The 13,979-nt window shown below is 47.9% G+C and overlaps 1 protein-coding gene across 1 annotated transcript in view; it reads right to left on the minus strand.

Annotated features, from left to right (window-relative positions):
• Window positions 1-13,979, minus strand: part of LOC8028410 (MFS-type transporter SLC18B1) — a 40,706-nt gene that overhangs the window by 13,964 nt on the left and 12,763 nt on the right. Inside the window, exons 7-9 of the mRNA XM_029981566.4 lie at window positions 11,296-11,450; window positions 9,756-9,854; window positions 3,993-4,084 (exon numbers count right to left, since the gene is read on the minus strand). Of these exons, the coding sequence (XP_029837426.2) occupies window positions 3,993-4,084; window positions 9,756-9,854; window positions 11,296-11,450 (346 nt within the window). The remainder of the gene's footprint in view (window positions 1-3,992; window positions 4,085-9,755; window positions 9,855-11,295; window positions 11,451-13,979) is intronic.

The raw sequence follows: 13,979 nt of genomic DNA on the forward strand, positions 1-13,979 counted from the left end.
ATGGCCCCTTCGACGACGACGCTGACGATGGAATGGACGACTCCACAGACCAACCGCGGCTACGACGACAACCACCAACCCTACTGTGGCCTCGACGACAGACTGTCTTCGACCTTGACGACAAGACTGACTACGACACTGACGATGACACAGGCGACGACTCGAACGACATCATCGACGACGATCCCGAGCACGACTTTAACGGCAACCTTGACAACGACTTCGAGGGCGATTCAAGGACGACCCGGACGATAACTTCAACGACTATAACCTTGATGACTACCTTGATGTCGAACCCGAATGATTCCGTCGACGAGTGTGATGTCGGCCACGAAGACGAACAGGACAACGACGCTCAATTCGTTACTCAACGAACGGAGTAAGTCCGGCAGCTCGGTCGCATTTTGATTCAAGACGTGCAAGTTGCTTACCATGCCCGGTACAATCTTTGTCGCAACGACGCCCAGTTCCAGCCCGGCTAATAAGTGTGGATCTGAACAACAATTCATCGTCGCAGCGAGGAACAGTTAAAGCGGTGCTTCGGCCTTAAGGTTATTCGCTACCTGAGGGACCTAAACTGCAAACCGTTGCCCGACGGAACATGAACATTGTCGCGCCGCCCTCTGCAACCCGAAGGTGGTTCACATCGTCCGACTCGAACTGAACTATAATCGATAGGACTGTGAACATCTGTGTTTTAGGTTACTCTGTAGTCTGCCCTTCTCTTGTTCTGAGTTGTCCATTTATTTTGTTTTGCATCAAAACGATGCCTTCTGTTTTCTTTTTTTTTTTTTTTTTGGGGGGGGGGGGGGGATGACAAGAAGTTACACCGGGTAACCGCGGCGCTACGTTCTAACCCTGGACGTCAATGCATTGGGAGTGGCAGCCGTCTACCGTCTACCATATTTACTCGAGTAGTAGCCTCACCGTTTATGAGGAAAACCTGAGGGTTCGCTTTTCCGCGGAGCATGCGGCTTGCCAATCACCACGATCAGCAGCATGATCCCAGCGTTTTACAGGACAGAGATAGCGTCTTCGCGCGAAGATACCATCTGTGAAGATTGCATCTGTATGGTGCTCTCGATCTAGTTATTCACTATGTTATTTTTGTGCAACGCGATGATTGGCTGTATAAGTGCTCTGTGGTAAAGCAGACGCAAGGGCCTTGTTCATAAATAGTGCAACTATTACTCGAGTAAATACGGTACTTCAACTGGGCCACCACCTGGAGCCGTTGCCTTCAACAAAGCGAGCGACCGCACCATCAACCACCAGGGCTTTAGCATCCAGAACGTGCATTGAACAGCGCGCCGAAGGTAACCTTGTCTCGCTGGCCTACTGGCATGCACTTCCGCCGCACCTTCAAGACTCGTGAGGCGGATCAGAAGAGAACGTCATGCTGATCACCACAAAACCGCAAGGGCTTTTTCAGCCCCAACGCACAGTTAAGCATCCGGACACCACCCTTTGCCAAGACACTTCTACCAGCTGGTAGAAGTGTCTTGGCAAACCCCGAACCTTCAAGCAACGGTGCTTACGATGTAGAGAAGGCCGCGTCGTCCTCCCCTTGTGCATATCATCTCATCATCATCATCACTAGACGTGGCACCGCGGGCCTCAATGGTACAGGCTGTCGCATTTCCGCGGAGCTACGGTTCTCTTGAGCCAATAAAGATTATTCTATTCTATTCTTTTCTTTTCAAGAGGGGAGTAATGCCCTGTGCGAATAGCTGAGTCAGCAGCGTGCTCGACTCCCACGCACCTGGCTAGGGTTTGATTCCCGCCAGCGCTTGTCCTTTTTACCTTTTTTTTTTTTGCCATGACTGGAATGTTCTAGATAACTCGAGAATCTTGTTGTTTGCTGGAGCTCGGAAACCTCTGAATACCTCCGCGCTCACAAAAGGAGCTTCGCATGGCTGCTTTAGTCAGTTGTCCTTCCGTTGCCATCAAAGCGGTCTTTGTTACTTTATGTTTTTTTTTGGCACGAGTTCGTTGCATTAAACGTTCATTTTAAGTTTTATTAATCAAGTTAGTTTTAGAGCGCAACTCTTAGGCGCCCGTTTCCGGGTTGAGCGGCGTCGGCGTCACCATCGGCGTCGCCGTCAACGCCGTGATAACCACGCTAAATTTAACGGGAAAATTGACGTCGCATGACCTCAACACCAATTCAATTCCCACTAAATTTAGCAGGGAATTGAATTGGTGTTTAGGTCAGGTGACGTCAATTTTCCCGCTAAATCTAGCTGGGAAATTGAGTTTGTTCACAGGTGACGTGTACCAAGCCATGTGACTTCACTTTCCCTGGTAAAATTGGCGGGAAACGTGAATTGGAGGAAGGGAGAGAAGGGAATAGAGGAGGGGGATACGAGGGAGAGGAGGAAAGGGTACGGAGGAGGAGGCGGGGCATACCCTTCCCTCCGTACCCTCCCCTCCTCCTCCTCCTCCTCAACAGCTGCGCTCTAATTTCGCTTTACAGACATTTGTAAACGTCTTTCATTTTTTTATTCGTGACAGTATGCAAATGTTTCAAACGCAAAAAAAATAGTTTTTTTTTTGTCTGCCAATCGAATCTTGCTAAGCAGCTAATCTACGCATTGCGTAAACAATGCGCATAACATGTTGTATTTTTTTTTCTTGTCGTGACATTGCAACGAGCATGATGACGTTCGCGTTCCGTTGATACGATTTGTTTCAGAGTAATTTCATTACTTACAGCCCGCTGAGAAATGTGCAGATGTGTATCTGAAACCGGTCAGATTTAATTTACGGTCTTCTTAAATTATGGTTTTATACAAATGCTTGATCTTCCCAGACATTGTTTTACGCCAACTTATGTCGTCTGGTAAAATTTGGTGAAATTTTGATTAGTGCTTGGTGTCGCGACGACGTTTATATCTGGCATCGCTGCTCAGGAGCGCCTACGTGTGTATGTATTGCACCGCAATGCACTGCGCTGGGAACGCCAATCATTTAGCTTCCTCTAATTGTTTCAACTAACCCGAAGGGTGGTCGGTATCGCGATTCAAGTGACGCGCAATCTCAGCAATAAAAAAAAAAAAAAAAAAAAAAAAAGAGCCCACGTTTTTTAATATTTAGACTGCATGCACGTCAACCCGAGCGTGATGTCGTGCGCACTTCCTATTGGTTGATCTGATGAAGGGAACACAAATGATGGGTGATTCGAGGGCGCCGTGGAGCATGGATACGTGCAGGAGCCTCTGAGGCTGTACACTTAAATTGTCAAATGTTCAAAAGCAAAAAAGTAAAAAAAAAAAACAAAAAAGAAAACAGACAGACGGCAAGTTTTTTTTTGGTGATTAGCGAAGCAAGTGCCAGTTGTAGCTTCCACATTATCTCAAAGAAATTTATTTAAAATATTTTAGTTGTGCGTTTTTTTTTAAAGTGTTCACGGGTAAGATATGGAAGTTATGTTTATAGTTACATTTGTTTTAATAATAATTTGGGATGCCTGCACACTAGAGCATTTGATACAAACACATCAAGGAACTTTATTGCAGAAAAGCCCCATACAGGCTTTTTGTAGAAGTTTCTGGGGGATAAATAAAAAAATTATTAACTGATTGATTGACTGATTGATTGATTGATTGATTTGAGCATTTGCCCTTCGTCTTTGAACTTTTAATGACTCCCTTGTTGAGTGCAGTTTGTAGTTTTCGAATCATTTTGATTTCTTGTTCAAGCTCATTGAAATGTGTACGCTACATAGCTTATGATTCACGGCATGAATAGAGAGCGGTGTATACGAGCGTGAAGAATATTTGTGTTTAGGAAACTTGTAAGCTCAAACAGAGACGGACACGAAGAAGGGCTTTTCCATGTCCCCGTCATCGTGGCTGTGTCTTTTTGCGCTTACAAGTTGCCTGAACTATTTATTGTACTATATAAATAAGGAAAAAAAAATATGAGTGCAGGCATTAACACGCAGAAGGGTAGAAATACATTAAGATTGTCTCAGATGGAAACTCGCTTACGTTGGAATGGGCAGGAAGTGGGCGGGACCGACGAACAAGAAAGCGACGGCTGAGATGAGCTGCGCAACGAACACGACGAAGGCCTCCGCTTTCTGCAACGATCAGACAGGGACAAGCTATTAATAAACGACTCATGTTCCACCGCCACCTTTTTTTCAATGCAAAAAACGGCTGACAGATTTATAATGCTTCCATGAAATATAAAAACGGCACAATAGGCGCTCAGAGGCTGCAGAGTAAAGAGCGAAACAGGTGAGCAAACATCGCTTTGCGTCCCCCCTCTGAGCGGCGAGCCTTAAGGCTGTAAGAAATGCTTGCGCATCTACTTACCCGCAAAACACTCGAAGTGCCAGTCTCTGCGATCTACGAAATCAGCTCAGCGAATGATGAGGCGCAACATCTGCTTAAACCTCAAATTGAAGTCTGCGTTGTGACACTACGCAATGCAACCATAATAATACTTAAAAACAAGCGAGCTGGTGATGATTCATGGAAATAAAACCCGAGACTCAGGAACATAGAAGGGGACGAACACAACACAACTTCTCAAGACGTTGTGTTGTGTTCGTCCCCTTCTGTGTTCCTGAATCTCGAGTTTTATATCCATGAATGCAACAATGCAACCATGACGCTTTGCATTGCGTAATGCCACAGCGCAGACTTTATTTTTATGTCTAAACGGATGCTCCGCCTTGTCATTCGCTTAGTTGATTTCGCAGATCGCAGAGATTGGCTCTTCGAGTGTTTTGCGGGTAAGTAAACGCGCACGCATTTCTTAGAGTGTATACACCGGCGTCGAGCGTAGCAAAGGCGGCGTACACTCTAAAAAAAAGTCTGTGCATATACATTCCCGCACAGCACAAGGAGAACCAATCACCGCAACCCACAGAGGTAGCTCAGCGAATGACGATGCCGAAACATATGTTTAGACCATAAAACGCACTCTGAGTTGTGACATTAAACAACGCAAGCGTGACGTTTTGCATTGCTTAATGTCACAACTCAGACTGCGTTTTTTGGTCTAAACATATGTTTCAGCATCGTCATTCGCTGAGCTGCCTCGGTGAGTTGCCGTGATTGGCTCTCCGAGTGCTGTGCGTGAAAGTATATGCACAGACATCTTTTAGAGTGTAGCGCAGCGCACACAGATACTGATTGGTCGCAGATATCGAGTAACTGCTCGTCGGCCAATGAAACCCACGCGTTCTGCGCTACGCTGCGTTCGCTGCGCTCAACGTCGGAGTATAACAGGGCCCTTAAACACCCTCGCTGACGCTGTGACGTGGCGACGCGACGTTCGTTTCGGACGTCATAGCGTCAGCGGCGGTTCCTATGGTTGCTACTTAACGGAGCGACGCGACGCGATTTTACATCACTCGTGTTTCAGGCTTAAAGGCTGACAAAAAAGCATAAAGAAGGAAACTCTCCCCCAATTTTGCCATTCCGTCCGAGAACGAGGGAGACCCTCCTCCTTTTTGCGGGGAGTAGCTGAGAGACCCGCTCCTATGGGGAGAGAAGGAGAGAAGAGTGCGGGGAGAGTGGAGAGAAGGCATACTGGGAATCGGTTTTCTATGCAGCAGAAGACGACTCTGAAGGTCGGCCTTTAAAGGGTAACTCCGGTCAAAAGTCGAGCCAAAATAGGTGACTGATATCGATTTACGAATAGGAAATACGAGCACTGGCAAAATATTACACTAATGGGAAACCGCGATCCACTCTAAAACCGATATAAGGGATTCTACCACCAGATTTTCAGCGGGCCTTGACCGGGTTGATGTTTGTCAAAAATCCTTGCGGCTTGATGTCATCTTCATATTCAAGGAGGTTTCTTGTTCGTACTGTCACTTCTTTCGCTGTTTTTTTTTTCTACTGCGCTTTCAGCCGCACCAGCGGACGATTTCTGCTTTTTATGTTATGTTTTAGCGGCCGTAGTTTGTGAGTTCTCCACGACGATCGCGCACGAAGATTATTGACCCCCCGCTTCCTCAAGCGCGTCGAGCGGTGCCGAAGGTGGCAGTCACTGGCGGTCACTCATAGGGTGCCTGCATGTCTGTCTGTCTCAGGGTGAAGACATCCATTGTTGCTCTGAATGTGCCAGCGCGTGACGCTCTCGGGCACTCGGTGCGTGACTTGGGCGGTAAGATGGCGTCTATGCCAAAGCTACGCGCTCGAGCTGAGTGACACCGGATTGCACGCACTTCGAAATGCATAAAAAAACGATTGAGCGGAAAAATGGCTGAGATGTCACCACTCAAGCAAAAGCGCGCGAGTGTATGAAGGCACTCTAGTCACTCATAGTTTGGTCCTTTCCTGCTCAGCACGAGCTTCTGAAACGTGCATTGTACACTACCAAGATTGTAGTTCTTCTCAAATAATAGGTCGGGGCCCAGCTTAGAGCACGTGACATCTGACGCAATCGTGACGTAGGTCGTCTCGGGACGAGCAAAGCTACGGCGAGGCTGACGTCGAGAGGATGGCCTAGTCGTTCCCGCCACCGAAGCGGCTGCTTTTGTACGAATTTCGAGTGACGGGTTAATCTTTTATAATCTTGTAGGGGGACAATAGCTACTTCTGGAACACACAAAAGGGATTCTCGGCAAGACGGGAGTTCCTCCTTCCCCTCTTCTCTCGTCGTGGCCGGAAGCGAGACACTCACCGTCACTAGCTGTCAAGGTTCCTAGACGAGCATTACGAACGAGGCGTTAGCGACATCCACCAACTGCTCTTTGCTAATCATTTAATTCGTTTTAAAATTCCTTTTCGTGACTTTTTTAACAAGATATTGGTGTGTTCGATGTAATACTGCTCCTTTGAACACATATAGACCATAAAATAAGTGCCGAAATTTCGTTGTAGTATCCCTTTAAGCAATGAAAAACGCCACGCTTGCATTGCTTAATAAACAGTTTTAGTACAGCGTTGCTGGACCTTACGTACGCAATACACAATAGTATAGCGTACGCTAAAAATGACCTGCTCGGACCGAATTTAGTTGTGCGTTACGTTTTCGAGTGAACAGCGCGCATGATCTTGGTTAAATTTGCTAGAGCCGTAGAATTCCGGGTGCTTATAGCGCAACCATGCTCCTGGAAAGAAATATTGAAAAGGAAAACGTGTCCAATCATTTTATTTCAAAATAAACCAAGCCCACGGTGTAAGATAATAATACTCTTCAGGTAAGGACAGCGCGCTCCTCGCGACGTGCCGATAAAGTTCGCTTTTCACTCTCTCTTTCTCTCTCACTATGGCTTCAAGCGGCGCCGGCAGATGACTCGTCGACCCCTAGTCGACCCGTGGGCACGGCACAAGACGGCTCGTGCCGCCTCATATACCACACGCGCAGAGCTTCAGCGAGGTTGTCGCACGTGCAGAAAGACCACGGTGTGCCGGGGTGTCATGGCAACGAGATGATTTTTCCGCTCTCACGCAGTTTCGCCGTTTCGCCGTTTGGCCGCCGGCGACACTGGCAGATACGGGCACGGTGGGCACGGTGGGCACTGTGGCCGCGGAATCGGATGCCCGTCGAACGAACGCTACTTATGATTCCTTGCGCCGCGCGTTCAGCACCGCCGTGTCCTCACCTAAAGAGTGTATCTTACACCGTGATCAAGCCACAGCAGCCTCGTCAAGCGCGCTTTTCTGCGGGGTACAGAGGCTACGAGTACGAGTGCGTAGCCAAATTCGATCACGGAGCCTCCGTCAGTCGTCCCGTGGAAACGGCACCTTTTATCAATGCTATCGCGGAATGAAATTCATGACCCTGATGTCCAGTGCAAAGCGAGAACTTGGGCGATTTCTTTTAGAGTCGTTCGTCCGTCGGCGATGAACTGTGGGAATAGGCTTAGCGTTGAGCAGATCGCAGCGTCGACGCACATTCCGAGTGGCGAACATTTTCATTGTGCACTCCTTCAGCCGCACGGCGATCTGATTCGACCGCGGTTGGCCCCAGAAAGAATCGCCGAGCCGAACACCACGCAATTTCACGTAACACAGAACTTTGAAAACATCACGTCGCCCTTGTTGCGCCAGTCGAGGCAACCGCCGTCTTGAAACTGGCGCTCTCGTTAAGTCCGAGATCTCTCGAGAGCATCCCGCAAGGCCCGCTAGCCAGGAACGCAAAATCCCCAGCGTTGCGTGCGTACGCAATGCGCTAGCCCTTTTATTGCGTTCTGCGCATGCGCACTCATGACCCGCAATTTTCTTGCGTACGCAAAGCTATAGCGTACGATCCACTAAAACTGTCTAATGTCACCACTCATACTGCGTTTTTTAGGTCTAAACATATGTTTCGTCATCGTCATTCGCTGAGCTGCTTCCGTAAATTGCGGTGATTGGCACTCGGAGTGCTGTGCGGTAAAGTGGACGCACGGGCTATTCTTAGAATGTACGATCAACGTTGGCGGCAAGGAAAAGGCACCAGGCCACGTGGCCGCTTGTTTTGCTTCCGAGTTGAGGGGATGAACGATGCTCACATTTCTCAAATTTATTTGCCGACTGCCATTGATTAGTAAGAAAGTCTATGGGAAGTTTATTCGGTTATTAACGTTAGGGAGGTGTTCTGAGCAGTATTTAGCGAAATTAGAAAAAAAACAAAACAAAAAACGTTTCATGGCCCCTCCCTTTAACCTGCGTTCATCGTGGCAAACTCGCTTTTCGGTCGGCTGCTCTATAATTGAGTATTAATATTTGCTACAGGTGTTTGATATACATATATGAAGCAAAGCAGTAAAACAACCGTAGCATCTTAGCTGACTGATCGAAACTGCTCTTGCGACTAGGCCGGTCGCACCTTTTGCGGTACCGCGGTACGAGCATTGTATCACACGATATCCATACAGCTTATCACATCATGTTCGAGCCTTTAGCTTCGGTTCCGCCGTAGACCCCCGAAACAAAACTTTGGGATAAGATGTCCAAAAAACTACGCAAGGCATTAAAAGTAACGGACGTCTCGTTCTTTAGGGACACTTCTTTCACTAATTCAGTCGTAACCCTAAAATCGAGAGAACCTACCGTAGTTATCTTTTAATTCATATGCTCCATTGCTCATCAAGGGAAATAGTGTGACTGTCGGCCTCTGGCCGACTGTCACACTATTTGCCTTTTTTCGAGCCTCCACCTTCGCCAAGTATTTACTTCGTGGACTGTCCACACTAAACTTGACTTTTGTCGTGTACGACCAAAATTGCATCCGCGCTCCATAGGCACCCGGGAAGCCGCCCTTTAGCCTCCTTTACACACACGCCTATATAGGACGGAGATACAACTTTTGTCGCGCACAACAGATGTCGTGTTCATCAGTGTGGATGCCCTTTACCCGATAACATATAAGGCTACAAGTGCGAGCGGATGAATTCGGCATGAACGTCTCACGTCTTTAGAAAGTGTCGAATGAAACTCAGCCGTTTGAGAAAGACTTTGGGACAAAATATCCCGTGAAATGACCGAACATTTCGCTACTGTTAAGTCGCTGGCATGGTGAAAACGGCAGGTAATCTATTTGGAACATTTGGCCTCCAGCACGCTCATTGCCCTCAGTCGTGCTTTGGCTGCGCTTGCACGCTCGAGGCTCACGGAGGCCGGACAACTGAAGCCTCCCCCTATCGTCCTCCTTTTTTCAGTGGCAACAGAATGCCTTTACAAACGTGAGCGTTAATGGTCTCTGCTACTGCAAACGTCTCAACCTTTTTCTCGAGTTAGTGTGCCTTCCCTGGGAAGGCACACTAACTCGAGAACTTCCGTAGGAACTCTAGGGTAACTCACCGGCAGCGAAGAGGTAAACCCGAAGAGTACGGCGCCGATGGCGTAACCTCCGTATATAATGGCATAGGAATAGTTGATGTGATATTCGCTCTCTGTGATCTGCAGAAAAAGACCAAAACCAAATAAACAACAACACAAAAACAATGTACACTCGCTAATCCAAATGTCAAAGAAAATATAGGAATGCATAAACAGGAAGTATCGAACAAAGATACTCTTTTAACGCTGTCTAATCTGATTATCACAAGAAGGGATTAAAATTCTACGAATGTGGGCTCTCGGCAAGGTTCTAACTAGCCTTCTATATACCTGTAGCTTGCTCAGTTTCTAAGAGTATAACCGAACGCTTCGAAATCACCACATTCTGTAGCATCCCACATTCTGTAGCATGTAGAATCGAACGAAGCGCGCTTTTTCGTCGGCTGATGTCGGCCATCTCAACGCAAGGAGGAACACAAAGTAACCATATAACCGCTGACACATTAAAAAAAAAAAAAAGAAACGTTGTTTGTGAGCGACGAAGGAATCATAAAGCGTGAAGCTTAAAGATCTCAGGGCCACGCCTTCAGTTTCTTCAGCTGACAGTCTCTACAATAACGTTTACGTTGGAGCACTGGACAGACCGTGAATTATGGTTGGTCGGAAGACCGTTCGTGCTCCGTTTGACACTCTGAGAGCGCAGCCGGCGCTACGACCCGATAAAGTCCATCGAACGGCACCAAAAGTGCTTCGTCATGGAACTCGTCGTCTTCGTGCGCTCGCTAGCACCCGGCCAATCACGTCAAGTGAATGCGCGGTGATATCCTGCGCTTTTTTTTTTCAGTGCGCAATCGGTTTAGTAAGTGACAGTATATAGACGCACAGAGAGGACGAACGCCGTGACGGCGCACTTTTGGCGCCGCTAGGTCGATCGGCTCTCATTCGGGTGGTTGGCTCCAGCGTCGGCTGCGTTCGGACTTGGTATGTGTGAAAAAAAATATAGGAAACTTAAAGGGACACTGACATGGTATTTATGCTCGTCGAGGTTTTTATTTGTGCATGATATACGAGAGGCCAACTACCCAGAACACAATTTAAGGATCGAAATTCGTATTCTTTCCGCCCGAAAACCGCCGATCGAGAAGTGGCCTGTTTGAGTTTCGCTCACTCTCTTCTCCGTGGTCACGTGGAGTTCTCTCTGATTTTGACACAACCACCAAATATGATGAAAGTTGTGGGTCATCGAAGGCACAGGCTCAATATTAAAAATGCTAAACAAATATGATACCCACTTTTTGTGGCTTCTAAACAACTGCAAATACGTTGATTGAAAAAGAAAAAAGTTGCACAACCACGTGATTTCCGCCAACTCTCTTCTTCTCTATATTTCTTCTTCCTCCCCAGTACAGTTTCGGTTTCATGCTGTTGCGTTTGTAGACTTTATTAAAAATATACGTGACACTGTAGCAGAATATTGTTTGGGTAGTCTTCCGACACCATAATGAAGATGTGGCATAGCGACTGAGAGAATGACTTCAATGTTTGGACGAGATTGGCTTACGACGCTGAGGTGTAGCTCGAGCGTTGTCTCGAAGTGGGCGATGGTGGCCCCGGCCAGCGCGGCTGTCACGATGTCCACCCAGAAGCGGACGTCGCCGAGAAAGCTGAGGCTGCTGCAGTCGTTCTTGGCTTCCGAGAATTTTTCTCGGGGGACGCCTGCACGATCGTCGTTTCCATTTTAGAAGGTGGCAACTGTGCGACGATAGAGACGTTTCTTTAGCTAACCGTTACGATGTTCCGCGAACCGTTACGGTGTTTCGTGACCGCTTAAGCACGCTCTTAAGCGCGCTCCCAGGGGTCACGGTATCGGTCTGGCGCGCGCTTAAAATCATGTTTGAAAGGCTCCGGTAGCGCGGTATCCGCGGAACACGCGCAACGGTTTGCTATAAGTCCCCGAAGCCGGGGTCTCACTGCTTATACATCGTACCAAAGGCAGTCTAAGGCAGTCTACATACAGATTCCAATGCGAGTCACCGCGAGATTCGTACTTCGAATGCCGCATGGCGATGAGTTCAAGGAGGAAACTTTGCACGCGGCATTCGACCCACGGATATTGTCACAAATGACAAATGATGGGGCGGTGAATAACTGGGGAAACTAAACGCTTAACGGGCCGAACTTGTGCCCAAAACAAGATAGAAAAGGGCTAGCCTCGCAGGCGTCGATGGCGGCGAAACAGCAGGATCGAACGCTGAAGCGAGGCTGACTCCGGCTCGCCACGCGGAGCCACTTTTGTACACACGAGTGCTTCTCGAACAATCGTCATAGAAGGTCCGGTACGTAGAAGGTCCTAACCTCGAATAAGCAACAGGGCTCTCGAATTTACCAGAACGCGGCATTTACAAAAGTAATAAAAAGGTACTTCCGTTGCCAACAATCGAACTGTGGAGCCGCGCACGATAACCGTTTCGGAAACTGACGCGCTTGATCGGAGACCTGCGTAGCAATATTGCGGCGACTCGTGTTGGCAGACTGTCTTTTGTATGATGCTGTATACGAGTAGTATGTCCCCGGCTTAATGGTCGCTCCGCTTCTCAAGTAACGCTCGTAAACACATTATCGCTTTTGTTTCGATATTAGATTTTTTTTTTTTTCTAGGAACGTGTAGATTTTGTTGCTTTAATCGGAAGCGGGCTAAGAACGCTAAGGAGTAACAACATATAACTTCTCAGAGATAAGTGGAGACCATCGCGCTTGTTTTCCTTTTTATTCAGACGGTGCATTCTTACTATTAGGGGAAGCTCACGTGACCGTAACAAGTCTAGCGTTGCCGGGAAGCCTCCACATACGTTGTAGGTTGGATCATCTGGTCCAAACTAGAGCACTGCACGGGCCTACTTTCTGAGGCCCGGCTCGACCCGGGCCCGCTGACTCTTAGTCTTACCCGACCCGAACCCGGCCCGGCGGGAGGCCTACGTAATCAGGTCCGGCCCGTACCCGGCCCGATGGAATGCCTACCTGATAAGGCCCGGTCCGGTCCCGGGCCGGTAACAGGCCCCAAGGCGTGTCTCATCTCTTAAATATAAAGCTGCCATTGGGAGGTGTTGGTGCATTTGATTCGTTTAGCCTAAGTGGCAAGAAAGACGCATAAAAATGCGAATGTCAACATTTAGATTTTAGTAGCACTCGCTCAAACGATGTAGAAAAGTTTCGAGACATCATAGAACACTTACAAGTCATAGATTCTACGCAGTGAAGTATGAACTAAAGTCACGATGGATTAAAACTTTTCAGTATTTACGTGTTTTAGGCCTGAGCCAGGCCCGGGCCCGGAAATAATCCGTACTACTTGACCCGGGCCCGCCCCTGGTCCGGAAACAACCTGTGCCACCCGGTCCTTGACCGGCCGGGCCCGCGGGCCGGAACGGGCCCAGGCTTTCGGGTCGACCCGGCCCCGTGCAGAGCTCTAGGACTCCAAACTACCGTGTGAGTCAAAGGAATCGCTGACCCTTTAAACGAACCGCACAAAACCGTCTTCTGACGTATCGAGCTAAGACTTTGTACAAAGGCGGCTGAAGATGGTGCACTTGGCGTTACTAAATTAAAAAGAATATATTATATAAGCAAAAAGTAAATAAAAATTAAGAACAATTCGTTCTTAACACAAGAAGAGGCACATTTTGTCTCGATTTGTTTTAATACAATGTCACATTGCTGTTTCTTACCGCGTCTCCGCCATCGAGAGTACTGACTTACTAAGAGAGGAACAGCAAATGTAATTTTCTGCTGATGTAATTAAATATTTCTGCGTGACAACATGCATACGAGGGTCGGTACGAATGCCATTCGCTGGAGATTACAGCTATTTTGCCACCTGACAGGTGTAAGTAGTGGATTCGCATCCAAGAGAGCGATGCAGTAATATAACTTTACATGATCATTGTGCAAGTTAGAATCAACCCAGGGTTGGGATTTCTAGTTATATTTCACGCGATTTATTCCTCGGGAAGGACACTGACGTGTAATGCAGCATGGGATGCTTTGAGCAAAAGCAGCTGATTTTTGACCAGAATCTATCCAACCGGACACAACCGTCTCTTTTTTCCTTCCGCGTTCTCTCTCTTACATGTTTTCTCTCGAGATCTGAACAGCTCTACAGGTGGCCGCACGGACTCCGGCGTCAATGTCACGGACCGGCTGCGGCTAACACATTTTTTTTTCGCCGCGCTGCAGCGTGGGCTTGCC

This window comes from Ixodes scapularis, unplaced genomic scaffold (assembly GCF_016920785.2).
Source record: "Ixodes scapularis isolate PalLabHiFi unplaced genomic scaffold, ASM1692078v2 PGA_scaffold2__306_contigs__length_199485367, whole genome shotgun sequence".
Lineage (NCBI taxonomy): Eukaryota > Metazoa > Arthropoda > Arachnida > Ixodida > Ixodidae > Ixodes > Ixodes scapularis.